General features: G+C 38.9%; 1 protein-coding gene across 4 annotated transcripts in view; it reads left to right on the forward strand.

Moving 5' to 3' along the window:
- Positions 1 to 21,213, forward strand: part of KIAA1671 (KIAA1671 ortholog) — an 87,912-nt gene that overhangs the window by 14,877 nt on the left and 51,822 nt on the right. For 3 of the 4 annotated variants that reach the window (XM_074606111.1, XM_074606113.1, XM_074606114.1), the window contains exons 2-6: positions 7,303 to 7,438; positions 7,996 to 9,655; positions 10,850 to 10,943; positions 12,785 to 15,991; positions 16,721 to 16,843. In XM_074606111.1, coding sequence (XP_074462212.1) covers positions 8,049 to 9,655; positions 10,850 to 10,943; positions 12,785 to 15,991; positions 16,721 to 16,843 — 5,031 coding nt within the window. In that variant the 5' untranslated portion in view covers positions 7,303 to 7,438; positions 7,996 to 8,048. Of the gene's footprint in view, positions 1 to 7,302; positions 7,439 to 7,905; positions 9,656 to 10,849; positions 10,944 to 12,784; positions 15,992 to 16,720; positions 16,844 to 21,213 lie in introns of those variants that run through there. The other variant, XM_074606112.1, reaches the window with a different exon arrangement.

Here is a 21,213-nt window from a genome sequence, read left to right on the forward strand (position 1 = left end):
AGTTGTCCTTTGTCTTCCCTCACTGCCAAGAGGTGCCTACGTACAATTACAGTAAATATTTTCAGGTGTGGGTGGTCTCTAACCTCCTTTTACTGTTGAAACACAGTATTGAGCATGGTATTCTGTAGGGGAGTATCAAATGGAAGAATGCCAAAGGCTTTTTTTTCAGTCCTGTATTTGTATCTGTGCTGCAGACAGCTGGCTCATCCATCTCCTTGCTCTCCTTCAGCCGTGTCCATGGCGTGCCTGCCAAATGAGAGCATTCATGCTCAGAGCCGGAGCCTCTGGAGAAAACGCAGCCCTGCCTGGCCTCCGCGGGCTTCAGCTGGAAAGGGCTGGTCCAAAGCGCTGCCTGCTCGAGGTCGGAGGGGTGAAGAGCTACTTGATGTATTTCTGAAACAATAATGAACCAAATTTCACCTCTTCTAAACTAAGGTCCATACACTCAAAGGAGGTATAAATAAATTAGTATGTGATTAATATCATCGTATTCGTGATGTACAGCATAAGAGTAGGAAAAAGACATAGCTGGGGATTTAGCCCTGTTCCTTTAGAATCTACACAGAAAAACGTATTCTAATCAAAAATTTATTTTAAATACAGTTAAAAGTGAAGTTAAGCTTCCTGCAACAAGATGACCTTGTTGTTGTTCCTACAAATTAATTGGGAGGGAGTTTAATAATGATTCTAAAAAGGTTTGAGGATAAATTTGTCAGGTTGAAAACTGAAGTATCCACCCTCCGTTGTGTCAGGGATGTAACCCTGTTGACCTTTGGGAACTGCATATAGAATAGTGTTCTACCTGAAACAACCGAGTATCTTCCTGTAAGAGCCTTAGTTTGACTTCTTTTTCTTTTTTCGGTTCCATAGTCAATTTTTCTTGCTTGCAGTCAAACCTGATCATTAATATTTCATCTGGCATGCAATGCAATTATTTCTGGAATGTCTTTTTTTTTTTCCACATTAAACTGTATATAATGGGGGGAAGTCATTTGCAGGCCTTGTTTGTGGGTGAAATGCTTTTACGAGGATGAAACCTAAAAGAATATTAACAGGAGTTGAAGCTGACCACAAAGGCAAATGTTTGATGACATAAGCAAACAAAACAGCGCTTTCTGAAGCCTGCTGGGAATACTGACCTTCCACACAAATGTGCTCTTAGCCTGACTTCAGCCTTATCCAGTAACGTGAGTGTCATCCTCTGTTGGCAGAAATCAAGATTTTGCTTTTGTTCGCTATTTCAACTGCTGAAAGAATTGGACTTTCTGAAAATACCCAGCCGCTAATGAGCCAGGTGGAATCCCTCGTGCAGAATGCTAGCTGGAAATAAAAGATGACTCACTCAGGAGGGTGAGGATGCACAGCATCTGGTACCAAAAAATGATGATTCACCAACATTTCAAAGCATTTTTCCTTTGGTTAGGGTTTGTTCTAGCTAAGTCTCACGAGGCTTTCAAAACAAATTAGACCCTCTGTGAAACTGGGAAGGGAAAAGAGTTTACTCTGAAACTGTCAATGAGAGGGTTGTGGAGAATGAAATTATGGAAGAATGAGATGTAATGAGATAGTTGTACGGGTCAGAGGAAATGCCTAACGTGCTCTTTCAGCCTCTGTGCTCTTGGTGGATCTCTTTCTGAGGAGAAGACACCGTCCATGAGGCACAAAGAGGAAAAACCCTAGCCAAGAGTCTGGTTTTGACAAAGTTTATCTTGACAGAGAAGTAGTTGCCCTTAATTGTCTGTAGAACAATGGGGATTGCCCCCAAAACTCACTGTGCAGAAATTCGTGGAGATCTTCTCAGAGCTGAAAACCCTGAAAATAGGTGAGGATTGATAATAATGGCCACGCAGGGGCAAGTATGGTCTCGGTTGGTGTTTGGAGGGATCTCTCTTTGCTGGGAAGAATGGAGGGGTGATGGGCACTGTGTCCATCAGTGCTGTGTGAGGGGGAAGAGCAACAGAACAAGCAGGCCGATAATCCAGAGTCAAACTGCACATTTTTAAAGGGTGAAATTCTGAAACTCTTCTCTAGAAAAAAACTTTTCTTTCTGAACAGAGTGCAGACATGCTGCCGGACAGACAGTCCCAGCCAGGGATGTTACTGCTCACTAGTGGTGACTGTGATTTTTTTTTTTTTTTTTTTTTGGTAGATTAATCCTGGTTGATTGCTTTTTATACGTGACACACAAACATTGTTATGAAAACTATAGGATTGACAGCTACAGAAGCAGACAATTGCATATAATTTTTTTCACAAGTCATTCCCTGCAGACCGGTCTTTGCCTCACAAATTCAAGGAAATGTGGAGGATGACTCCCTCTGCCCCGCAGCTGTCACAGTGTGTTTCCGGCTCGGTTACAGACAGTTGCATTTTGCTGTTGAATCCTATTTTAACGTCAGTTAATGTGTTTTCCTAAACGATTGTCTCAATCAATTGATTGTCCTGCTACATCAAGAATGTCATCTTAGATTTATGTTGTCCATTATGGGGACACGTCAGCCTATTTAACATTGAATTTTTGGTTTGCTATAAAGGTTATTGCCTGTGTGGGGCCAATTTGAATTACTGAAGCTACTTGCCTGTAGTGCTTTATAACTTGTTACGCTTTTAACTATTTTACCTTGTAACATGGGTTAGAATATTTAATTTATTAAAATAATGGGTATTAAAATAAAGGTGTAAAGTTTTCGCCCCAGTACGGAGATGCCAGCACAATGAAAAGGAGAGTTGAAAATACTTGTGTTCTTTAGTGCATGTCTAGATCTCCGTGAAGCTCTAACAAGTGATGATAGTTATGCAATTGTACTGGCAATAGCAATTAGAGATTTACAAGTGCTTGTAAATGCTGCTATTTATAGGATGGGCACTTTATTTAACGAAACGCTAATCTTTCTCTGCAGTGGGAGAAAATGTCAGAGTGGAGTATTTCATCCTTGTGATGGGACTGGACTATAATATCCAAAAGAACAGTACGTTGTCCTTTAAAAAAAAAAAAACCCCAACAAACTAAAGGCTTCAAATAGGCTTGCACATGGGGAAGGGAGAAAGAATATTTTAAGTTTTGCAGTGCTTTGGAACATTAGTATGAAAGATCTATGGGGCTTTGCAGGTCACAAGATAGCTGTCTTGTGAGATTTGGAATATGTGTTTTTAGTTCTTAATGGGTTAACTTTAATTATTGAGGAGCAGAACAAGGGCCTTGTTCTACTGATCTTTTCACTGTGAATCTGGGAAAAGGTGATTTAAATTTTATTCCTTGTTCTTAATTTGTTAATAAATTTGTCCATGAATATTATTAAAAATTAGAGCCAGTATAACAGTATTTTTAATCTTTCTCTTTGAGAGACCCTGTGTGTCCTCTTAAATACAACTGATGGGTCCCATTTCAGTGAATGATGGTACTAATAACATGAATCAGGCTTAAATCCAAGAATAGAAAAAGCCTTTTTTTTACTGAATTAGCTGCATGATCTATGTAGTTATAAAAGTTCCAGAAGAGGTGGGTTTTTTCCCCTTCACGTTATTTTGACTGTGTTATAGTAAGTCTTATGTTCATGGCAGTATTCACATGCATGGTTAAGTTATTCTTTTTTACGTATGTGCACAACGAGTGATTGGATTAAATAAGAATTAGCAGAGCAGATCCTATCAGCAGCTCTCCAAGCGTTGTGGGAAGCAGCAGAAGGATGATTGCTTAGGATAACTGACATGAATTGCTGTAGACTGATGCCAACGGGAAGGAAAAAAAGAAGAAAAAGAAACCCCCTTTTTTTTAAAGACTGAAACATTCAAGACACTGGGGAAACCTTTTGTAGAAGGAATGAAATAAGTCTTGTATTGTTTTGTATCAGTGCGACACGTCTGGTCATTGCATTTGTTTTCAGTAGCTCCTGTGATACTGGCTTGCTATACCGGTGAAAAACCTGTGAGGCAAATGGTTATGTAGTCATTGGCAAAGCTGCCGATATCTTCCTGTATTTGCACACTAAGGGAGAATTTTTTTTATTCTGGTAGCAGATTTGCTGGTAAAGTTGTGACTAAAGAAGGAAAACTGTGTGGTTATTTGGTAGTTTTCTACTGGAGTATTCTTAGTATAAACAGACATGGATATTCGCTGTTGGAGCGGTGCCTTCTGGTTGCTTCCAATTTTATAAACTGGATTTTTATTGTTTTGTTTGTTTTTGTTTTGGGTTTTTTTTTTTTACTAGCACAGAGATTTTTCTCTGTGGAATTTTTATGCTTTCCATCCTTACAAAAGACAGATGGACTTGTTTATCTGCTGTGAGGTTCAAGGACAGATTATAGATTATTTTGCTTTGTGTCATTTAAAACATTCTTATTTATGAGCAAGGAAGTTGGCAATAATCACGTGATTCATGGTGGAAAAATTGTCTGCAGGCTGCTGCTCCTGTTGTCCTAATAGGCTTAAAGGAATTACCACTGATGTAAATAATAATTCTGTGTGCTGCTGGTGGGCAAGGCAGGGCAGGCAAACGCTAAATAGAAAGGGTGTGTTTGGGGTAAAGCCCTTCCCGTATGATTTTTTGCAAAAATAACCCTGTGAAGTGAATAATCCATTTTGATTACTAATGAGTAATGTTAATAATCTTTGTAAAGATAGATTGTTTAATTAAAAATCCAGACAGCACCTCAAGACATTAAGATTTTAAGACTCAGTTTGAGCCTGGAGCGGTGTTTGCGTGTGCATCTCTGTGATGCCTTGCAGTTCAGCCTGGCCCAGGAGAAATCACAGATGCAGTTGTTTTGAAGCTGAGGAAGAAGAGCAGTGGAGGAAGAGTCAGGCCTTCATGCACCATTCTTTCCATTAAAAGCAGGAAGAATTTCAAAAGATGTTTCAGTGCCTTTTGTAATTTCCTATGTGCACGCAGAATGCACCCCAGAACAGCCGAGGGGAGCGTGACCGAAGCTTAGGGAGCACGAAGAGAAACAGTGCCCAGAAAAGGTGACAACGTGGCTTGGGTGCTTTGCGGAACGGAGTGGGGACACATAAAGGACAGAGTGGCAGCGCAGCCAGCTCGGCGGCCACTGCAGCATGTGCAACTTGGCCAACTGTCCCTGAACAGGAAAGGAATAACATATTGTATCTGACGATGAGGGATTTACAACTGTAATAGTACAATTACAGTAGTAATACTAAATATTAATAGCATCAAAAATTCTCATGCAATTTAGTTTACAGTTGACTTTTTAAAATTGCCCAAAATTCTGCACATTGCCAACTTGACTAGGTAGTATTTTATTAGAGAAGCCTGTCTACACCAAGGTTTGTATTTCAAAACCAAGACACCATGTCTAGTGTATGCTACATGGGGCATTGGTAGTACGATTCCTCTTTACCAAATGTACTTTTTGAAGTTCCAGGAGCTTTATAATTTTCAAAATTTATAATTTTCAGAATTTTTCCCCCCAGATACTTTGTTCTCCTTTTTTTGAATACTTGTCTGGCTTTGGCCACATACCTGTTGCAGAGTATATCTGAGCAATAAGAATTTAACACCTGAAAACTGACTTCAGTAGATCGTGTAGAAAAAATGGGATTCTGCAAAGCTGAAGTGTAGGGTAATAAAACTAAGGAACAAATATCATCAGAATGGGTAAACTGTGGTTTAGGAATGTTGGCTGGAGCAATGAGTTGTGCGCTGTTAGCAAGGATTATGTCCCGCATTGTATACTCACTGCCTTGCGTTCCGTTGAGGATCAAGTTTTATTCCATTTAAGAAGCTCTGTGCCCCCTTCTTCTTTTCCAAAGGAAAAAACCCTCCGGAATGATAGGAACAAACATATTCTCAAATACTGCAAGACAGATGCTGGTTTTGCAGCTTAATTTTTTGCTTTGTGGTATTTCCTGTGAGCATCACCCTTATTTCAGCAAGTGTTACTATTTTGCTTTTAGAGCATAACTGCTCTTCACAAAAACCTTTGCATCCTTGGAATGCGAGAGCGTTTTAATCGGATTTTGATGGCGTTTCTTAGAATAAGGAATGGGAGAGGGAGGAAGATTTCATTAAGATCTGTGAGATTGTGGGAGGGACAGATTGATTCTGATAAGCTGATTGGGTTAGTGACTATTTTGGAAAGGAGAGGTCGTGGACTTGAAGGGGACTAGCATAGCGTGTAAGTAGTTGAGACAGAATTTCAAGTGGATTGAGAGATGAAAGGGAACGGGCAAGGTGAACGGAGTTCATTAGCCTGCCTGAGAGAGGAAGGGACAGAAATAAATCTCTGCAGTTTATGGTGCCAGTGTGGTGTTAGTCTAGTCAAAGGAAGCTGAAGGTGAAATAACCATTTTTTCCAGGCTACGGACACAGGAAGGCAATATTCTGTTTTTTGGTTGTGGTTTTTTTTTATATTCACATGCAGGAGGCTCCATATTCCACAGAATCTACAAATAGGCATATTTGTAGGGTAAATATACACCAGATTGGGCGAGAGGAGTCCAAAGACCTGCCCCTTCAAAGGCCACCCAAAAGTAGACAAGAGGGTGGCAACACAAAATTGAGCCCCGGAGTGAACGGCTATAAAATACAGTATGAATTTCCTAAGAATTAAGAGTACGACAGCTTTTAAAGGAAAAATACAAATAACGCATCTAATCTTACACAGTCACCCGCATCTGCTACAAAGCTGAAATATACTTTTTATTTTAAAAAATTCAGGTTACTTCTTGTTGCTGAAATTCTAATTCCTGCTGGTTTTCCCTCATCTCTGCAGTAAGAATATAATTAAAGCCAAAGCTAATCTCCTGCCTTTGTTGGCGAGATATTGGGAAAACTGCTTTGTCATGGTAAAAGTCATATTTTGATTGAAAATCAGCCTTTTGAAGGTCAGCGTCTCAGGTAGCATTTCACATACTGTTGTCACAGAAAGGAGATTTACAGTAGAAAGTAAATTACAGTAATTGAGATCACAGTAATACAGAGCTCGGTGTTTAACCAGTGATTGACAACACTTGAATCTGCAAACAGTAGTCACTGAAATGTGGTTTTGACAATGTTCGAATTTGGTCTGTCTACCGTGCAGACCAAGTTATTTACCCTTCACCTTTCAGTTCCACCTTTCAGGCTTTAGGTAATTTCTTGCTGATCCTTTAATAACTGTCTGAAAAAAAACCCCGCATTCTTTTGCTTTATACAGTTAAGTCAGGTGGCTTTATGCTTCAAAATAGGAGCCAGCTTTTTTTTTTTCCTTAAAATGCTCAGGATTTTTGTCTCATGTGATATTACCTGTGTGGATCTGGGTATGTGCCATACCTGAATCCGAACACTCTCTGTTTATTTGCAGGAGAGGTCTGGTCGGTGTTGCTGAAGTGATCGCTTTCCCCTGTTCTTAATGTCATCTTGGTGACCGAGATCTTGGTTTCACTATGAGAAGTGAATCGGGTTGTATGGATTGGTTGCAGCAGAAAATGCAAATTATGGTAAGCGGTAGCAAAGCTTTTGGAGATTTGTAGAGCATGCATTTATTTCCATTGTTTAATTGTAGGCCTTAGCTAATAGCTAACAAATCACTTTCAGCCATACCAATCTTGATATTTTTGTTCGTTTGAAAGTACATACTGAATGTATCTGGCCAGCTATTTCTACTGTAAAAAGGAATTGATGTTTGTATGTCAATGTTGAAATGCCGGCTTCAAAAAAGAAATTAACTTCTTTATTTTTAAGTATCTCAACCTGTGGAAACTTAATTGACTAATGGGAACTTGGTGCTGTGCAGATGCTCTTGTAGATTTTGTGATGTACTCTCTGGTTGGTAGGCCTAATCAATGAGTAATGGTGTTTCTTGCTGTGTTTTTTCTTTTTTTTAGATGAGGAGGAACAGTATGTCTTTCATTATGTGATATACTCTGTAAACAGCACTGAAAGGCACCTTAATCTGAGTTTAGCTACCTTATGAATTTAAATTAGAATTATGTTATTTGATGTTCCTGCTGACTCTACATCAATACTGGCATTTTGTTTCTTTTTTTTTTTGCAGATTCTTTTTCCTTGTTGGAATCTTTCAGTTCTGTTGAATGTGTAATTACAACTATGGCAACAAGAGTAGAAATAAATTCTACTTTGGCGTCTTTGACGACAGTACCTGACTTAAATGAAATCAGAAATGAGGATAAAGCACAGCGCGTGTATGTAAGTGTGCTTTCAGATGCAAGTAACAAGACAAAGGATGCTACAGCATCACTAACTCTTGAAGAGAAGAACAAGTTTGGGAGTACTTTGAGATCTGCAACAATGCCGTCGCTAGGATCAAGGCCAAGACTCTTCCCAAAGCCTTTTTCTAAAGAGAAATCTTCAGATACTTTTGCAAATGTAAAACCACCTATTCCGGCTTTCAGATCAAGTAGTCTTATTAGAAAGGCCACTGAGGAAACATCATCTGTTAAGGTATTAAGTGGAAATGTTCCTCCATTAGTAGATCAGAAAGTAATTGAAAATGAAAATAAGACTGGCAGTGAAGTAGTCACAAACATGACTTTCTACGCTGGTCCCAGTGCAAATACTGTTATTCTTTTTGAGACGGCAGGCACAGAGCAATCAAAGGTAAGCCTGGCCCAAGAAAAAAGGGCTGCTGATGACCACAGAGTATTTAGTACTATGCAAACAAAAGAGCTTCAGTGCAATGCGAAGCTGGAGAAACCATCTCAGCCATCTGAGACATCCAGGAATCCTGAAGGGTCTCTTCATAGGCAGATATCGCTTTCCTCCAGTCTTCGACCGGTCTCTTGGAACTCCCTCAAAACTGGTGAAAAAAAAGATGCTTGTGAAGTTAATCCAGGGGAGAAAAACAATGATGATGCAAATAATATTAACAGTAAAGTTGATTTCTCTATTGATGTGCAGCAAAGGCCAAAACCTAGACCAGTATCCGCTATTTTTTTGGAATCATTACGAGATCAAAAGCATCGCACCGTGGAAGCTTCTGAGGAAAAATCTCCTACAGAGAAATCCTGGGTTAGAAAACCAAGGCCTTTGTCCATGGACCTGACAGCTAAGTTTGAACATAAAGATCTTTCTTCTTGCAAGAAGACTTGTTCATCTCACGAAAGCAAGGAGAATGTATCTCTAATTTCTTTTACTGACGTGGGCTGTCATGATCAGTCTGAAATGGGGCCAAAAACTGAAGAAACTGAATTTAATAAAGACAGTTCTTCTAAAACAAATTTGAAGTGCAGTAGTCAGGACATTGGCATCCTAAATAATGGAAAATACATATGGGAAACAAAGCTTAAATCTAAAAGCGAACAAATTGAGAAAAAACCAGAAACAACGACTAACTTGCACAGTTCTGAAAGAAGCCATGAAACCACTAGTGAAAGCAGAACTAATAAGGGGGAGAAAGGACCGGATCAAAAGGAAACGTATTTGTTTCTAGGATGTGAAAGTCCTGCAGCTTCCTCAGAAAAAGAGAATAGTATTGTAAGAGGTAGTGTTAAAAAACACATTAGTTTGTTCACTTCAGAAAATCCCGGTACCTCAATGGATACAGAGCCGCTCCCATCAACTGCTGAGAAGGAAAACAGATGTGTGAGCATCCAACAGCGAATCAAAGAACTGACAACAGAAAATACGGACACTAAGCCAGGAAATCTGCGCAGGTCACTTCTATCACGACCACTTTCTGCGGACTTAACAAAGATGTAGGTTGCAGAGAAATTCTGTTTAATCCTCTTAACTTCATCTCATTCAGTAAAACTTGCTCTCTCAGTACAGTACGATAACTGATCATTTTGGTTCCACTGAATGTAATTGTTCTTTATACTATTATTCTTGAGCCCCTTTTCCACCTTTTCCTACACCCCCCCCCCCCCCCCCCCCCAAAAAAAAAAAAGAAAATTTAATGAAATATATCCAGACAACAGCTGGGAAAAAAAAATAAATGCTATCAATATTGTGGCCTTTGCTTGTTACTGTAACTATATATCTAATATTAAAATTTCATGCATTTTGAAATCTTGAGGTGAGCATTGTAGACTGCAAGCTCTTACATTTGTGAGAAAGCAAAAGAATGGTTACCGTGTCTTTGACAGCGGTGTAGAGTATCAGGTTTTCAGTCAGACAGGAATCTTATTTCGCTGTCACATTAAAGCGCGAAGATCTGTGATGTGTATGCTGCCCAAGCTGTGGCAATGAGCAGTGTTGTTAGAGTAACAGGAGATCTGCTAAATTTTACATACCAAAAGAAAAAAAATCTTGTGCAGTAAAAAGAGATTTGGTCCAAGAGAAAATGTATTTTCTCAGTACAAAGTTGGGTAATTGATTATTTAAAATCAGAAATCTGTTTGTGACATGAATGTTTGTATGCTTTGCAATATTATCTGAGGCTGTACGGCAGGGCTTGGTACTGGCCTGGAGGGTTCGTGTTCTGTATGTGATGGCAAAGGGATAAGGAAAGAAAGATAAAGGTTTTTGCAAAGCACGCTTCCTTTACGCTACCAGAATGGCTGCAGGAGATGTTTGGCTAACAGGACCTGCTTTATGAACAGTGGGATGGTAGAATTTTTCAGCAAACCTTGGTTTCTCAACATTGTGATCAAAATAAAGAAATTTAACTGAGGCATGAGAATATTAGCATCTCTTTCACTGTGCCTTATTATGTGTCTCTGAATCTTATGCTATACAATAAGCTGCATAACAAACCACTTGTCAGGAAACAGCAATCCTTTGGTGTAGATAAAATTAAACCACCAAATACAGTTACTAACTATGAAATAGTGATGTTTCTCCTTTAAGAAATATAATTTATTAGACATTTTCTATCAGCGTGCTTTGGTAGGAACGTGTACCTGCTAACTAACTGGACTAAAAGAAGTAACAGAAGTCTTTTGTCTTAGGTTTTCAAGTCCAACATCAAGCAGTGAAGCAAAGCCTGAGAAACCTGCTGAAAGTAGAAATGACTCTATCAATGAAACGCAAGAAAATCAAAAAGTAAGAAAATGGCATCAGCCGATGTGGTCTCCAGCTAGGTTTGCAATCCAAAGGCAGAGAGCACTGTCCCGTGTCCTGTGTGTCTTTATCAATCTATGACTTTAAAATGGGCATTGAGAGTATTAAGAATGACATAATCCGAGTAGGTTTACTTGTGCCAGTCTATCTTTAGGACACAGTGATAAAGTATGGGAGTTTCATGTCTGTTGAGTATTTAAAAGTTAAATATGCATGCCGCTAAATGCGTGCAGTGGTATAGAGTGAAAAGTATTTTTATATACTATTTTAAAGGGACTTTTAATGCATGTAAATCCATCGTGAATGGGCTGTGGCTGTTGTGGGTTTGTGCAGTGGTTGTCCTTTGTTTTCTTTAAGTGCTGCATTAATGTAGGGCATTTTTACATCTGAGTCACAGCTCCTTATTAAATACATGCTATATGTTTCATTTAGTCTCCTAAATAACATTTAACTTAGCAGTTTTGACAGTAAAGTATTATACAGAAAGTTCTGATTTGCTGTAAAAGCTGTGAGGCTGTCTCTGTTCCTAAGCAACGCTTCGGTGTTGCAAAACAGAACTTCTCTGCTGACATTTCTTAGTATTGGAGATTTAATATAGCTTTAAGGGTATTTCTTGTGAGTTCTCATGGCTGTGCTTTTTTCCTGTCTAGGTTTAAGATAGGAATATATGGTAAGGAAACTAGCAGCTAGATATAAAGTTTCTGTTGTTTAATATTACTTTTAAAAAAAGATCGATCTGTTTTAAAATGAGAATCTTCCATTAATGGAAGTGCTGGTTTCAGAATCTGATAATAAAGTAGGATTAAAAAAATTCCTTTGAATTCCTAGAAGAACATAGAGCAGGTTTTAAAATCTTTCTTTACAAATGCTTTTAGTGTTAATTTTATGACCTTCTTCAGCTTTTTTTTTTAAGAGAAACTTAAGTCAATTCCAAGTTTTTAAATTTTAAAACTTGAACAAAAAATTGAACTCTTGTACGTCGAGTATTCTTTGATTCTGTTTATTATTTGCATGCTGTGCTTTTTCAATTAATGTTATTAAAAATAACAGCTGTCAGATGCTAGTTATATTTCTTGCAAGTAGATAATAGTAAAGAATTGGCAAGAGATATTAATTCCCACTCTCTTTCATTCAGCTCCTCCTTAATATTATTCTTAGCTGAGCAGGTCCAGCTGTAAAACTTACTCAGATCTTCATATTCCTTGTAATTACTGACCATGTAACTATTTAGTTAGTGAACAGCTATGTTTGAAAAGACAGTTTTGACGAAATACAGTACATTGGGTGGAGACACCCAGGAGTTTAGACTTCCACTGAAGATGCTTCCATCCCTGTGGTGCTGCTCCGTGCTTTGCTTTTGAACTTGAATTTCTGTAGGGCTTGCAATGTAAACATTCATAAGTGTTTCTGTGGTAGCTGGGGTTATGAACCTGCTAAAGTTTTGTACTGTTTTTGCGTGCGTTGCCTTCTCTGGAGTACGATGTGGGTATAAATTCACTGCAGATTAAAATGTCTTGTGAAATCTGAGCTCAGGAACTCAGTGTCATGCATATCTCATGTGTCGACACTTGATACATTTCTCCTTTTTTGTATTAAAAGTAAAAAATCAAGCTATGAGAATTCTCTTACAGTCAAGATTCAGGAGCTGGAGCTACATGTTTGCCTTGGTCTCTGGATTTTGTGTTCAGGGAACATGGGTGTGTTTAACTTGTGCAGGGTGTGTTGCGCAGAGTAGGTACAAGCAAGTCTTAACATAAAATTTGTTATACCTCTCTTAAATAAACTTTAAATAAAATCTTAACTGTTGGAATTTCTTGTTCCAGAGCAAGGAGATCAAGCTTTCACATGGCACAGAGTTCACTGAAGCACCCGCTACTGGGAACCGTTGGAAACCCCGGCAGATTTTAAAAATAACAAATAAAGCGGATCAGATAGAGAGGAAAGGAAGCTTCCTTGGAGATGGTCAGCATTTTTCTCAGCAAAGTGAAAATCCTCTCTCTTTCACAAGCAACTTGGAAAAAAAATTAAAACCAACCACACCTGTGGAAAAGACCTACCTTAAAACTGTCCGAGCCACCATGTTTGACCATAATGTTCAGAGGCATAATGTTGCTGCCGACCACCCTGGAACTGATTCTGCACTTAGAATTAATAACGAGCTTGAGGGAAAGCATGATGTGGTGACTTCAGGGCACAACAGGCGATCATGGATGGGAGAAGCGGAGGAAACCACTGGCATAAAGAAGGAGTATCACAAGTTATCTGAGTCATTAAAACATACAGCAGATGTAGAAAAAAGTGGAAAACCAGCTTCTTCAAGTGAAGACAAGAAAATGACTCTGGGAATTTGCTTAGAAAAATCTTTGGTTGAGAAAAGTGAAAAACCCACTCCTAAAAATGCAGAAGACTCTCTAATTTACCAAAGAATAGAGCCGAGATACGAAATCTTTCATACATGTGGTGAAAGAGCTCTTAGTGAAGCCATTACAATGGCTCCTGAAAAAAAGGCCATGACACTCCGAACTAGAAAATCATCTGTGAAAGAGAATAAAAATGATGAGGATGTTCTACATGCTGGTCAGTCAGCTAGGACAAATAGTAAAACTCTCTACTTGAAAGAAGATAACATCGCTTCAGAAGCTAGAGACACAAAAGTTTTTACAAGCAGGTATGTGTCGAGAGAAACTACTGATTTTTTCTCCAGTGAATGCACTTTACCTGAACAGAAAAAGGACTCTAATAAAACTGAAGTGGAACCGATATTAATAGCTGAGAAAATACCTTATTCTACAACCAAAAGTAAATCTTGGGGAATGCATGAAAAAGTAAGCAAACTACATTCTGAAATTAAAAGTGATAAGAGCGAAGTCTCTTCCATGGATAAGACAGAGGTGTCTAATACGATGAAATGCTCTTCTGAGAAAAGGAGTTTCAGACCAGGTGGGACAGACAGCTATGAATTCAGAACCGACTTTGATCGTGAAGTTATTTCGACAAGTGCAAATAAACATGGGGCCCAGTCCTCTTCAGTGCTTTCAAGCGGACAATTTTGTGAATCTTCCAGTAGCTACCATCCTGATACAAAAGTACTAACCATTAATAAAGAGGAATCTAGGGCCTTTGGGTTAAGGAAAAGTCTAGACGTGAATTGCAAAGAACAAGACTTTAGCTTAGATATTACAGCTCGTGAGAACAACGAAAAAACCAGAGTAATAGATCCAGAAGAAAAAGTCAGGAGAACCAGAAGCAGCGTTTCTGACTTGAAGATTTCTGAAAGGTGGAGGAGGAGGACCTTGCCTCAGGATTCTGTCAAGACAGAGGAAGTCCTCTGGCTCATGCCTGAAAATATCAAAAGGCTGAGTCGGACAGATTCTTTGCAATTGGATGAAGGTTCAGTTAAAAAGAGAAGCAAAAAAGGGGTGGAAGGGAACGAGACAAACCAAACTGTTCTTGGCAGTCCTGATAATTACTTGAAAAATCAGAGTTCTGCCTTTGAGCCAAAGGCAACTTATTTTGCAGTGACTTATCAGATTCCTGGTAACAAAAAAGAGAAAAGCTTTGTTGGTACTCCTAGTGCTAGTGAAACTAAGACAATTTCTAGCTCAAGGGAGGGAGCAACAATTAATCTGGATCCTGTTTTTCCTGAAAAGTCCAAACCTTTATTGCAGCAACCAAATAAAAGTTTGACAAGTACAAATTGTAGAGAAGACTCGCAGGAAGTGCGTATCAACAAGGACTGGGTCAAAGAAGATGACAAAGATGATGTTTTTTCCAAAAATATTGCATTTGGTAATTTTCATGTATCTAGGAAAGATAACCAACAGTATCATGAAAGAGGCCTGGATCATTCTAAAGAGAAAATTATAGATGTTGATGCTTTCCTGTTAAAACAGGATCTGGAAAATACAGCTCAAACTGATCTCAAAAGTAGCAGAAGAAGTGTTTCTTCTTACCATGAACCCAGATCTCCCTTGCGTTCTGCACAGTTCCATAAAGACAGTGAACCAGGCCCCCAGAAAAGGAGTGAAAATAATTATGAGTTATCTGGAAGGAAGGCTGAGGACAGTTACAGATCCCAAATTCTTGATATTGATGCGCTTATGGCAGAATATAAAGAAGAATCGGCGAAGGCCAGCAGTGTTCCAGACAAGCTCTCTGAAGATCACAGTTCATTTAGTAGGGAGAAATCAAAGAACAAAAGAAATGTGTCAGATAGGACGACTTCTTCCTATAGCTGGAAAGAGTGGAAGGGATCAGATCACTATTCTGTTAATAACAAACAAGGTGACTGTGCAGAAGAGTACCACAGGTCAGAGAAATTAATTCTAAATGAAAAGAGCAAAGAGAAACTGGAATCCTGTAGCCCTGAATTTGATAAACAAAAATCCAAAGACAGAAAGTTCAGCCCTCCTTACTGGGGAAATCCTAGCAGCTTTTTTTCAGATAAATTTATAAATTCACCCGTGGAGTTCAGTAGGAAGAAAACGTTCATCGTTGATGAGGATGAAGAAGTGAACTTAACTTCCAGGAACCGAAGTCCAAAATTTGTAGTTGATAAGGTACAGCCTGTAAATACAGTTGGTACAGACCAAAGGCTGGAAGTTAATTTTACTTCTAAGTTGTCCATAAAGGCAGATGATGGCCTCTTACAGAAGAAGGTGGTCACAAAAGAACAGTTCTTGGAGGTGTCTCCGGAAGGTGACTGGAGCAAAAATGTAGCAAGGAGCTCTGTAACAAGGAATAAAGACACTGCGAATAAGACGACGTGTGAGAATGACTCTTCTAATCTGAAAAGTAAAACTGATTGGAAGAACTATACATCTGGTTTAGCAAGTGCACCCCCAGACTTAAGACGATCTTATTCAGAAAAGAGCCGCCAAGGAAAAGACAATCTACCGCTGATGCAGGAAGTGAGGGGAAGGAAGGACCTGTACCGAGCCAGGCAAAGCTTCCCCTTGGAAAGCGCGGATAACGGGTGGAAACAGAAGATGTCATCTCAGTCAGAGTCATTCTTCCATGAGGAGAAAAAGGTATTACCAAATGGTATCTAAGTGTGTCCTGTAACTAAAATTGAAAGTGAGGAGAAGCTTTTATTAGTCTCTACGTACTGATTTTCAGCATTAGCTGTGACTTTGCAGCAAGTGAGCAGACACATACTTTCCCTTTTGTGTTGTATTTTCTTGAGGAATTTGTATTGTCCTAGATGACTAGACTTTTGTTTCAAGTGTATAAATATTTATTGATGTTTCCATGGAGAGCTTGAAAACACTTCAAAATGTGTGCGTATTATTTTATTAATGCTACGAACCCAGGTTGTTAAATTGTTAAGTCTGCAATTTTATAATAATATGAAAAGTAGTAGTTTGGGTTTGTTTTATAAATTGTCAACAGTGATCGTTTTGGAGTTCTTTTTGTGTGGTTTTTTTTTTTCCTGAGGGAAGCTAAATTAGTATTTTTTTTATTTTTTTTTTTTTTACTGGGTGAATGGCCTTCATTTGTACGTGAAACTTTGCTGCTGATACTGACTTTGAAATGCATGTGATTCCTTTGCCATAGTGACACATTAACGCACGAAGGCATAGCCAGTTGCATGTTGATGGCTATAATGTTTTTACATTTTGTGTTTTCAGCCTTGAACTTCCTCTGTTTGTTGTTGGTTATTTGGTTTGTTGTTTTTTTTTTTTTCCAAAGGGCATTTTATATACATATGTATGCATATTCATGTATATGTAACAACATACATACGTTTATTTTTACAGGCTTCTAGGAAAGAATGGACCAAGCAGAGTTCAGACAAACCAGACGGAACGGACTTTTCGTTGGGCTCTACTCAGAGAAGCCACCACAGTTTTTATAAGGAGAGAAGGGCAGATAACTGGACGGTATGTTATTTTGGAGGAGGTTCTTGGGCAGGGGCTAGGGGACAGATAAGGGACATGCAGCTCGGCTTACTCCATTCAGCGCTGTTTTCCTTTTGGCAAATAGCCGTGAAAGAAAGTATGTGTCCTCCTAGCAGAAGGAGCAGATGCGCTTTCTGTGGAGTTTAACTGGCAGAGAACGCTTCTCCCTGGGATTCCACCACGCTGGTTTATGCCAAATCTTCAAACACAATGTATTAACCATGCAGCTTGTTCATTCTTCTTTCTAAGCAAAGAATTTTCATCCTGAACTCTTAAGATGGGTCTAGATCGTTATGGTTTTTTGTTTGTTTCTCAGCTTAAATAATGAAAACTGCTTAGATTCCAGAAATCTGTCTTTCTGAAAAATTGTGGGGACAAATAGAACCGTGTCATAGCCTGAAAAATCATGGGTTTAATTTTCTTTCTGTAAGCAATGCACAGTGAAGAATCACAGCTGACTCTCTTGGTAGTCTGATTTGTCTCTAATATGCATACTTTTGGGGTAAATTCCCACTTAAAGTTGTTGGGTGATGTTCTCCTAAGCTACACAAAGATTTTCTGACTTTAGTCCACAGTTGAATTTTATGTTGGGAAATAGTTAGTATCCTATGTCCAGATGTTGTTCTGAAATACACAGCAAAGATCTGGATCTTCCAAAGGTTAGGTAATGAAAGAAATATCAGTATTTTCTGTGGAAAAGAAAGAATTTGAAAACCACATCAACAGCACAGAACTCTACCATTTTAAGAGAGACATTGCTGCTGCCACTGAAATCCTTCCCTACTGGAAGAACTTGTTTTGAACCATTGTAAGCACTGCGTGGTTCTTGTTTTGTTTTTTAACCTTGTGCATGGAAACAGATTTGATGCACTGGAATGATACTGTAGTCATTCCAGAGTGCGCTCTTTTGTAACTCTACATGTACATATTTGTAATTTTTGAAAATCTGGACGTCCCACATCTTTTCAAAACTCTTCCACTTGTATGGAGAAGGGGTGACTGAAAGATGTTACTACACTGTCCCCCAAGGTCAAATCTCAGCAGTCCTCTTAGTCTGCTAGCACACTCGTGTGGTGACCGAATGTATTGCCCGCTGCAGAGATCCTGGTTTTGTAATTACTCATTCTATTTACAGCCCTTTAATAGAGAATAGACAAAAAGATAAAAACCGAAAGGAACTCAGTGAGACTTTTTTTTCCTTCTAGTGAAGAAAAAGAAAACTCCCAAACCTATAAGGATTTTGTAAATGAGTTTCTTTATAGGAGTTTTAGAAACAAGCTCATATTGTTCCAATTGTAGTCTTAAAACTTCATGGATGGTATCCAAGGGCTGGTATCCCCTTGTCTTTCCCATTTTTAAAATAGAATTCAGGTTGAATGTTCATCTTAAGGGGAGTTTGGGTTATTTGTGTTATCATTCAATCCCGAAAAGTTGTTATATGCCATCAGCTTACAGTGCACGTATGTGAAGATGTCGTTGACACGGCAGAATACGTGGGAGAAAAGTGCTGTCAGAAATAGTGCTGGGGTAATTGAGCTATTCGGGTAGTGTACTCGGATAAATATGACTGTTATTCTCCAACTTGGTTGTTAAGCGTAAGGTCACTCAGAATAAACCTTTAACTTCATCAAGTGTAGCCTGGAACAGGGAAGGGAAGCTGGCAGCTCTGCTAAAAGAGAAAACTCGCATGTCCAGCATCCACTAGAATTCAGTAGGATCCGAGTGCTTTACTCCTTTGTATTGCTTTGAAAAGCCTAATCGTGGTGTGTTTGTTGTTCTGCAGTGCCATGGTAGCAAAAAGGGCAGCCTGGCCTTCGTGCGTATAAATTGTGAGTGAGCAGGTGCAGAGAAGCGATTTTTACATGTGTTGGGACGTGGAAAACTCGCCATACTTTCATGTTTTCCAAAGCCCCACATAAATATCGCCGCAGACTATGTAGAACTGAACCATTTCTGCTGTCACCAAGGTTAATGCCTTTGTTTTCATTTGGAGAAAATGCAAAGACATTTGCTGTGCAGTCGCTGTTCTCATCAGGACGTTTCAATACTTCCCTCTGGTGGAGAGACACACTGTAGTTGTGTTTAGGGATGCGAAAGGTCAAGATAGATCCACAGGAGAATCACAGTTAAGTGACATTGCCTCTGAATTTGAATGCAACCTGTGTTTTGCTTGGTACATCTTTGAAAGAGGATTAGAAGGAAAAAAACCTGCCACTGTTTGTTTGAACAGTTTCTAGTTTTTCTGTTTAGTTGTGAACTTACTTTCCTTTTCTTGTGGCACAGTGACATACACAGAAGTGCTCCAGTACATATCACTGGTCGCTCAAGATATTGCTGTCTTTCTAATGTAGTGCTCAAAGTGACAATTCGCCACCTTTATCGTGGAATAATAGATTCAGATTGATTCACATTCACTACTAGTGTGATGAACTGTCCCGTAGTCTTTGATATTTGGCAAACCGACTTAAATGAATACACATTTGTTGTGTTATTTCCCTCTGCCTATAATAATAAACAGCTACTTGAATGAAATTTCCCAAGACAGCTAATGAACTCGGTTCTTATGGATGAACACAATTCTAAATGGAAGTAAGGTGCAATAGTATAATTTTACTTCTCAAAGTCGTTTCTTTGTGATTATATTCTAGGGAATCTACTTCCAATGAGGTTATTTTTCAAAACATTTTGTAGGACTCCTTTGAAATGAAACCATTACAATATCCAATTGACAGTATGGGATTGGTGGCTGAAATTGCGAAGGACGATACTCTTGAGATTTAACACTTATCTAGATTGCATTTTTTAGCTATTTTGAGCTTGTAATCCTTAAAAACAGAATAAGGCTTTTATAAAGATTCCAGTGTCACTGCTAGACTATGATCATCTGTGTTGTTACTATGGGTGGTACTTCTCTCTGTATGTATTTTACAAAGAAAATGTTCAGTGCTGTAAATACTACAAGGCTGGTAAAGCATCACAGCATTCAAAGAGGTGATGTTCCCCCTGGAAAGGAAATGTGTTCCGTGTTAGAGCAATAGCTTCCAGACTTCACCACCTTTGAAGATTGTGGTGGATTAATGACTGTGAATGTATTGGACTGTGGTAAATGAATGACTGGACGTATCGTACTACCAGTGGTTTATGTGCTGGACTTGGAGGAAGAATTGGGCTACAGTGTCTCGGTGTACTTTGAAAAAAAAAAAATCACGTGTTCTACAACCTCAAAAAATGTTTTCTCTCCCCATGAATAATAGAAACATCACAATTTGGAACTGCCTCCTTATTTATTTGGGCTGTTCCAGAATTGAGGATAACAAAGTCTGCATTTTAATGTGATAGTCTTTGAGACTGGGGAGGTGTCATGGTTTATAGCCTTCAAACTGGGAAGATCTTTGAAGACTGATGGATTTCCGAGTGTATATTTTCCTCTGAGGTCAGCAGCGTTACATGTCTTCTGGAGAGAGTACTGGAGAACATGTTATGATCTGCAAAACTGTTCCTGCTGTTGTGGAGTTGGATGTTTTAGTCTTCTCTTGGCTGCCTTTTGTTGAGATGTTGAGAATGTGCCTTGCGCAGCAGCAGCCAGCCGGAGAGCCGTGTCCTTGGCGTTGGGATCGGAGCTGGACTGCCGCTTGCTGGGGGGTGTGAGTGACAAAGGTACAGGTTAAACAGCAAAGCAAAATCTTCTAACTTATGATTTCTGTGTGAATATTTTGGCCTTTATTTCTATTTCTTTTGGAGATTAGAATAAGTTTATGATTGTAAGCTTTGTTGTTAGTATTTTTTAACAAGTGACTGACTGTATTATAAATATTACTGCTAATTGTTATGTAGTGCTTATCCCTTCTATTCCAACTTAAGGTTTTTTTTTTCTTTCCTTTTTCACTCTTTGATATAGCCTGATTCTAGTAAAGGAGGAAGTAGTTTTGGATTTAAAGACACTCACGTAATAGAGAATTAAGGAAAAGAACAGAATTTATGTGAATAAATAATTTCCTGTTTGCTCTGCTAGAGCTAATAGTATCAAGAAGATGAAACTTTTCCCTGCCCATTTAAAAATAATCACTCCCTCATGAAGTCAAATACTCTGTATGTTGTGCTTTAGCCCTGCCTGCATCACAGGTATAAAAATAAAGTTGTTCTTATGTTTGTTCCGGACAGCTGGGCTTTTAGCTGACAGAATTAGCCCCAAATCTCAGACTTTGTAGCAGGCAGAGAGCGTGTCTGCATGGCTTCGTGTGTGGCTCAGACTATTGTAGGGGTCTCTTCCTTTAGATCTTGAATGCAATTTGGGGGACTGCAAGCCTCTGCTGTGACTACCTGTAAAATAAAAATGCTCTCTGTTTGTGTAG

The sequence above is a fragment of the Larus michahellis genome, chromosome 13 (assembly GCF_964199755.1).
Source record: "Larus michahellis chromosome 13, bLarMic1.1, whole genome shotgun sequence".
Lineage (NCBI taxonomy): Eukaryota > Metazoa > Chordata > Aves > Charadriiformes > Laridae > Larus > Larus michahellis.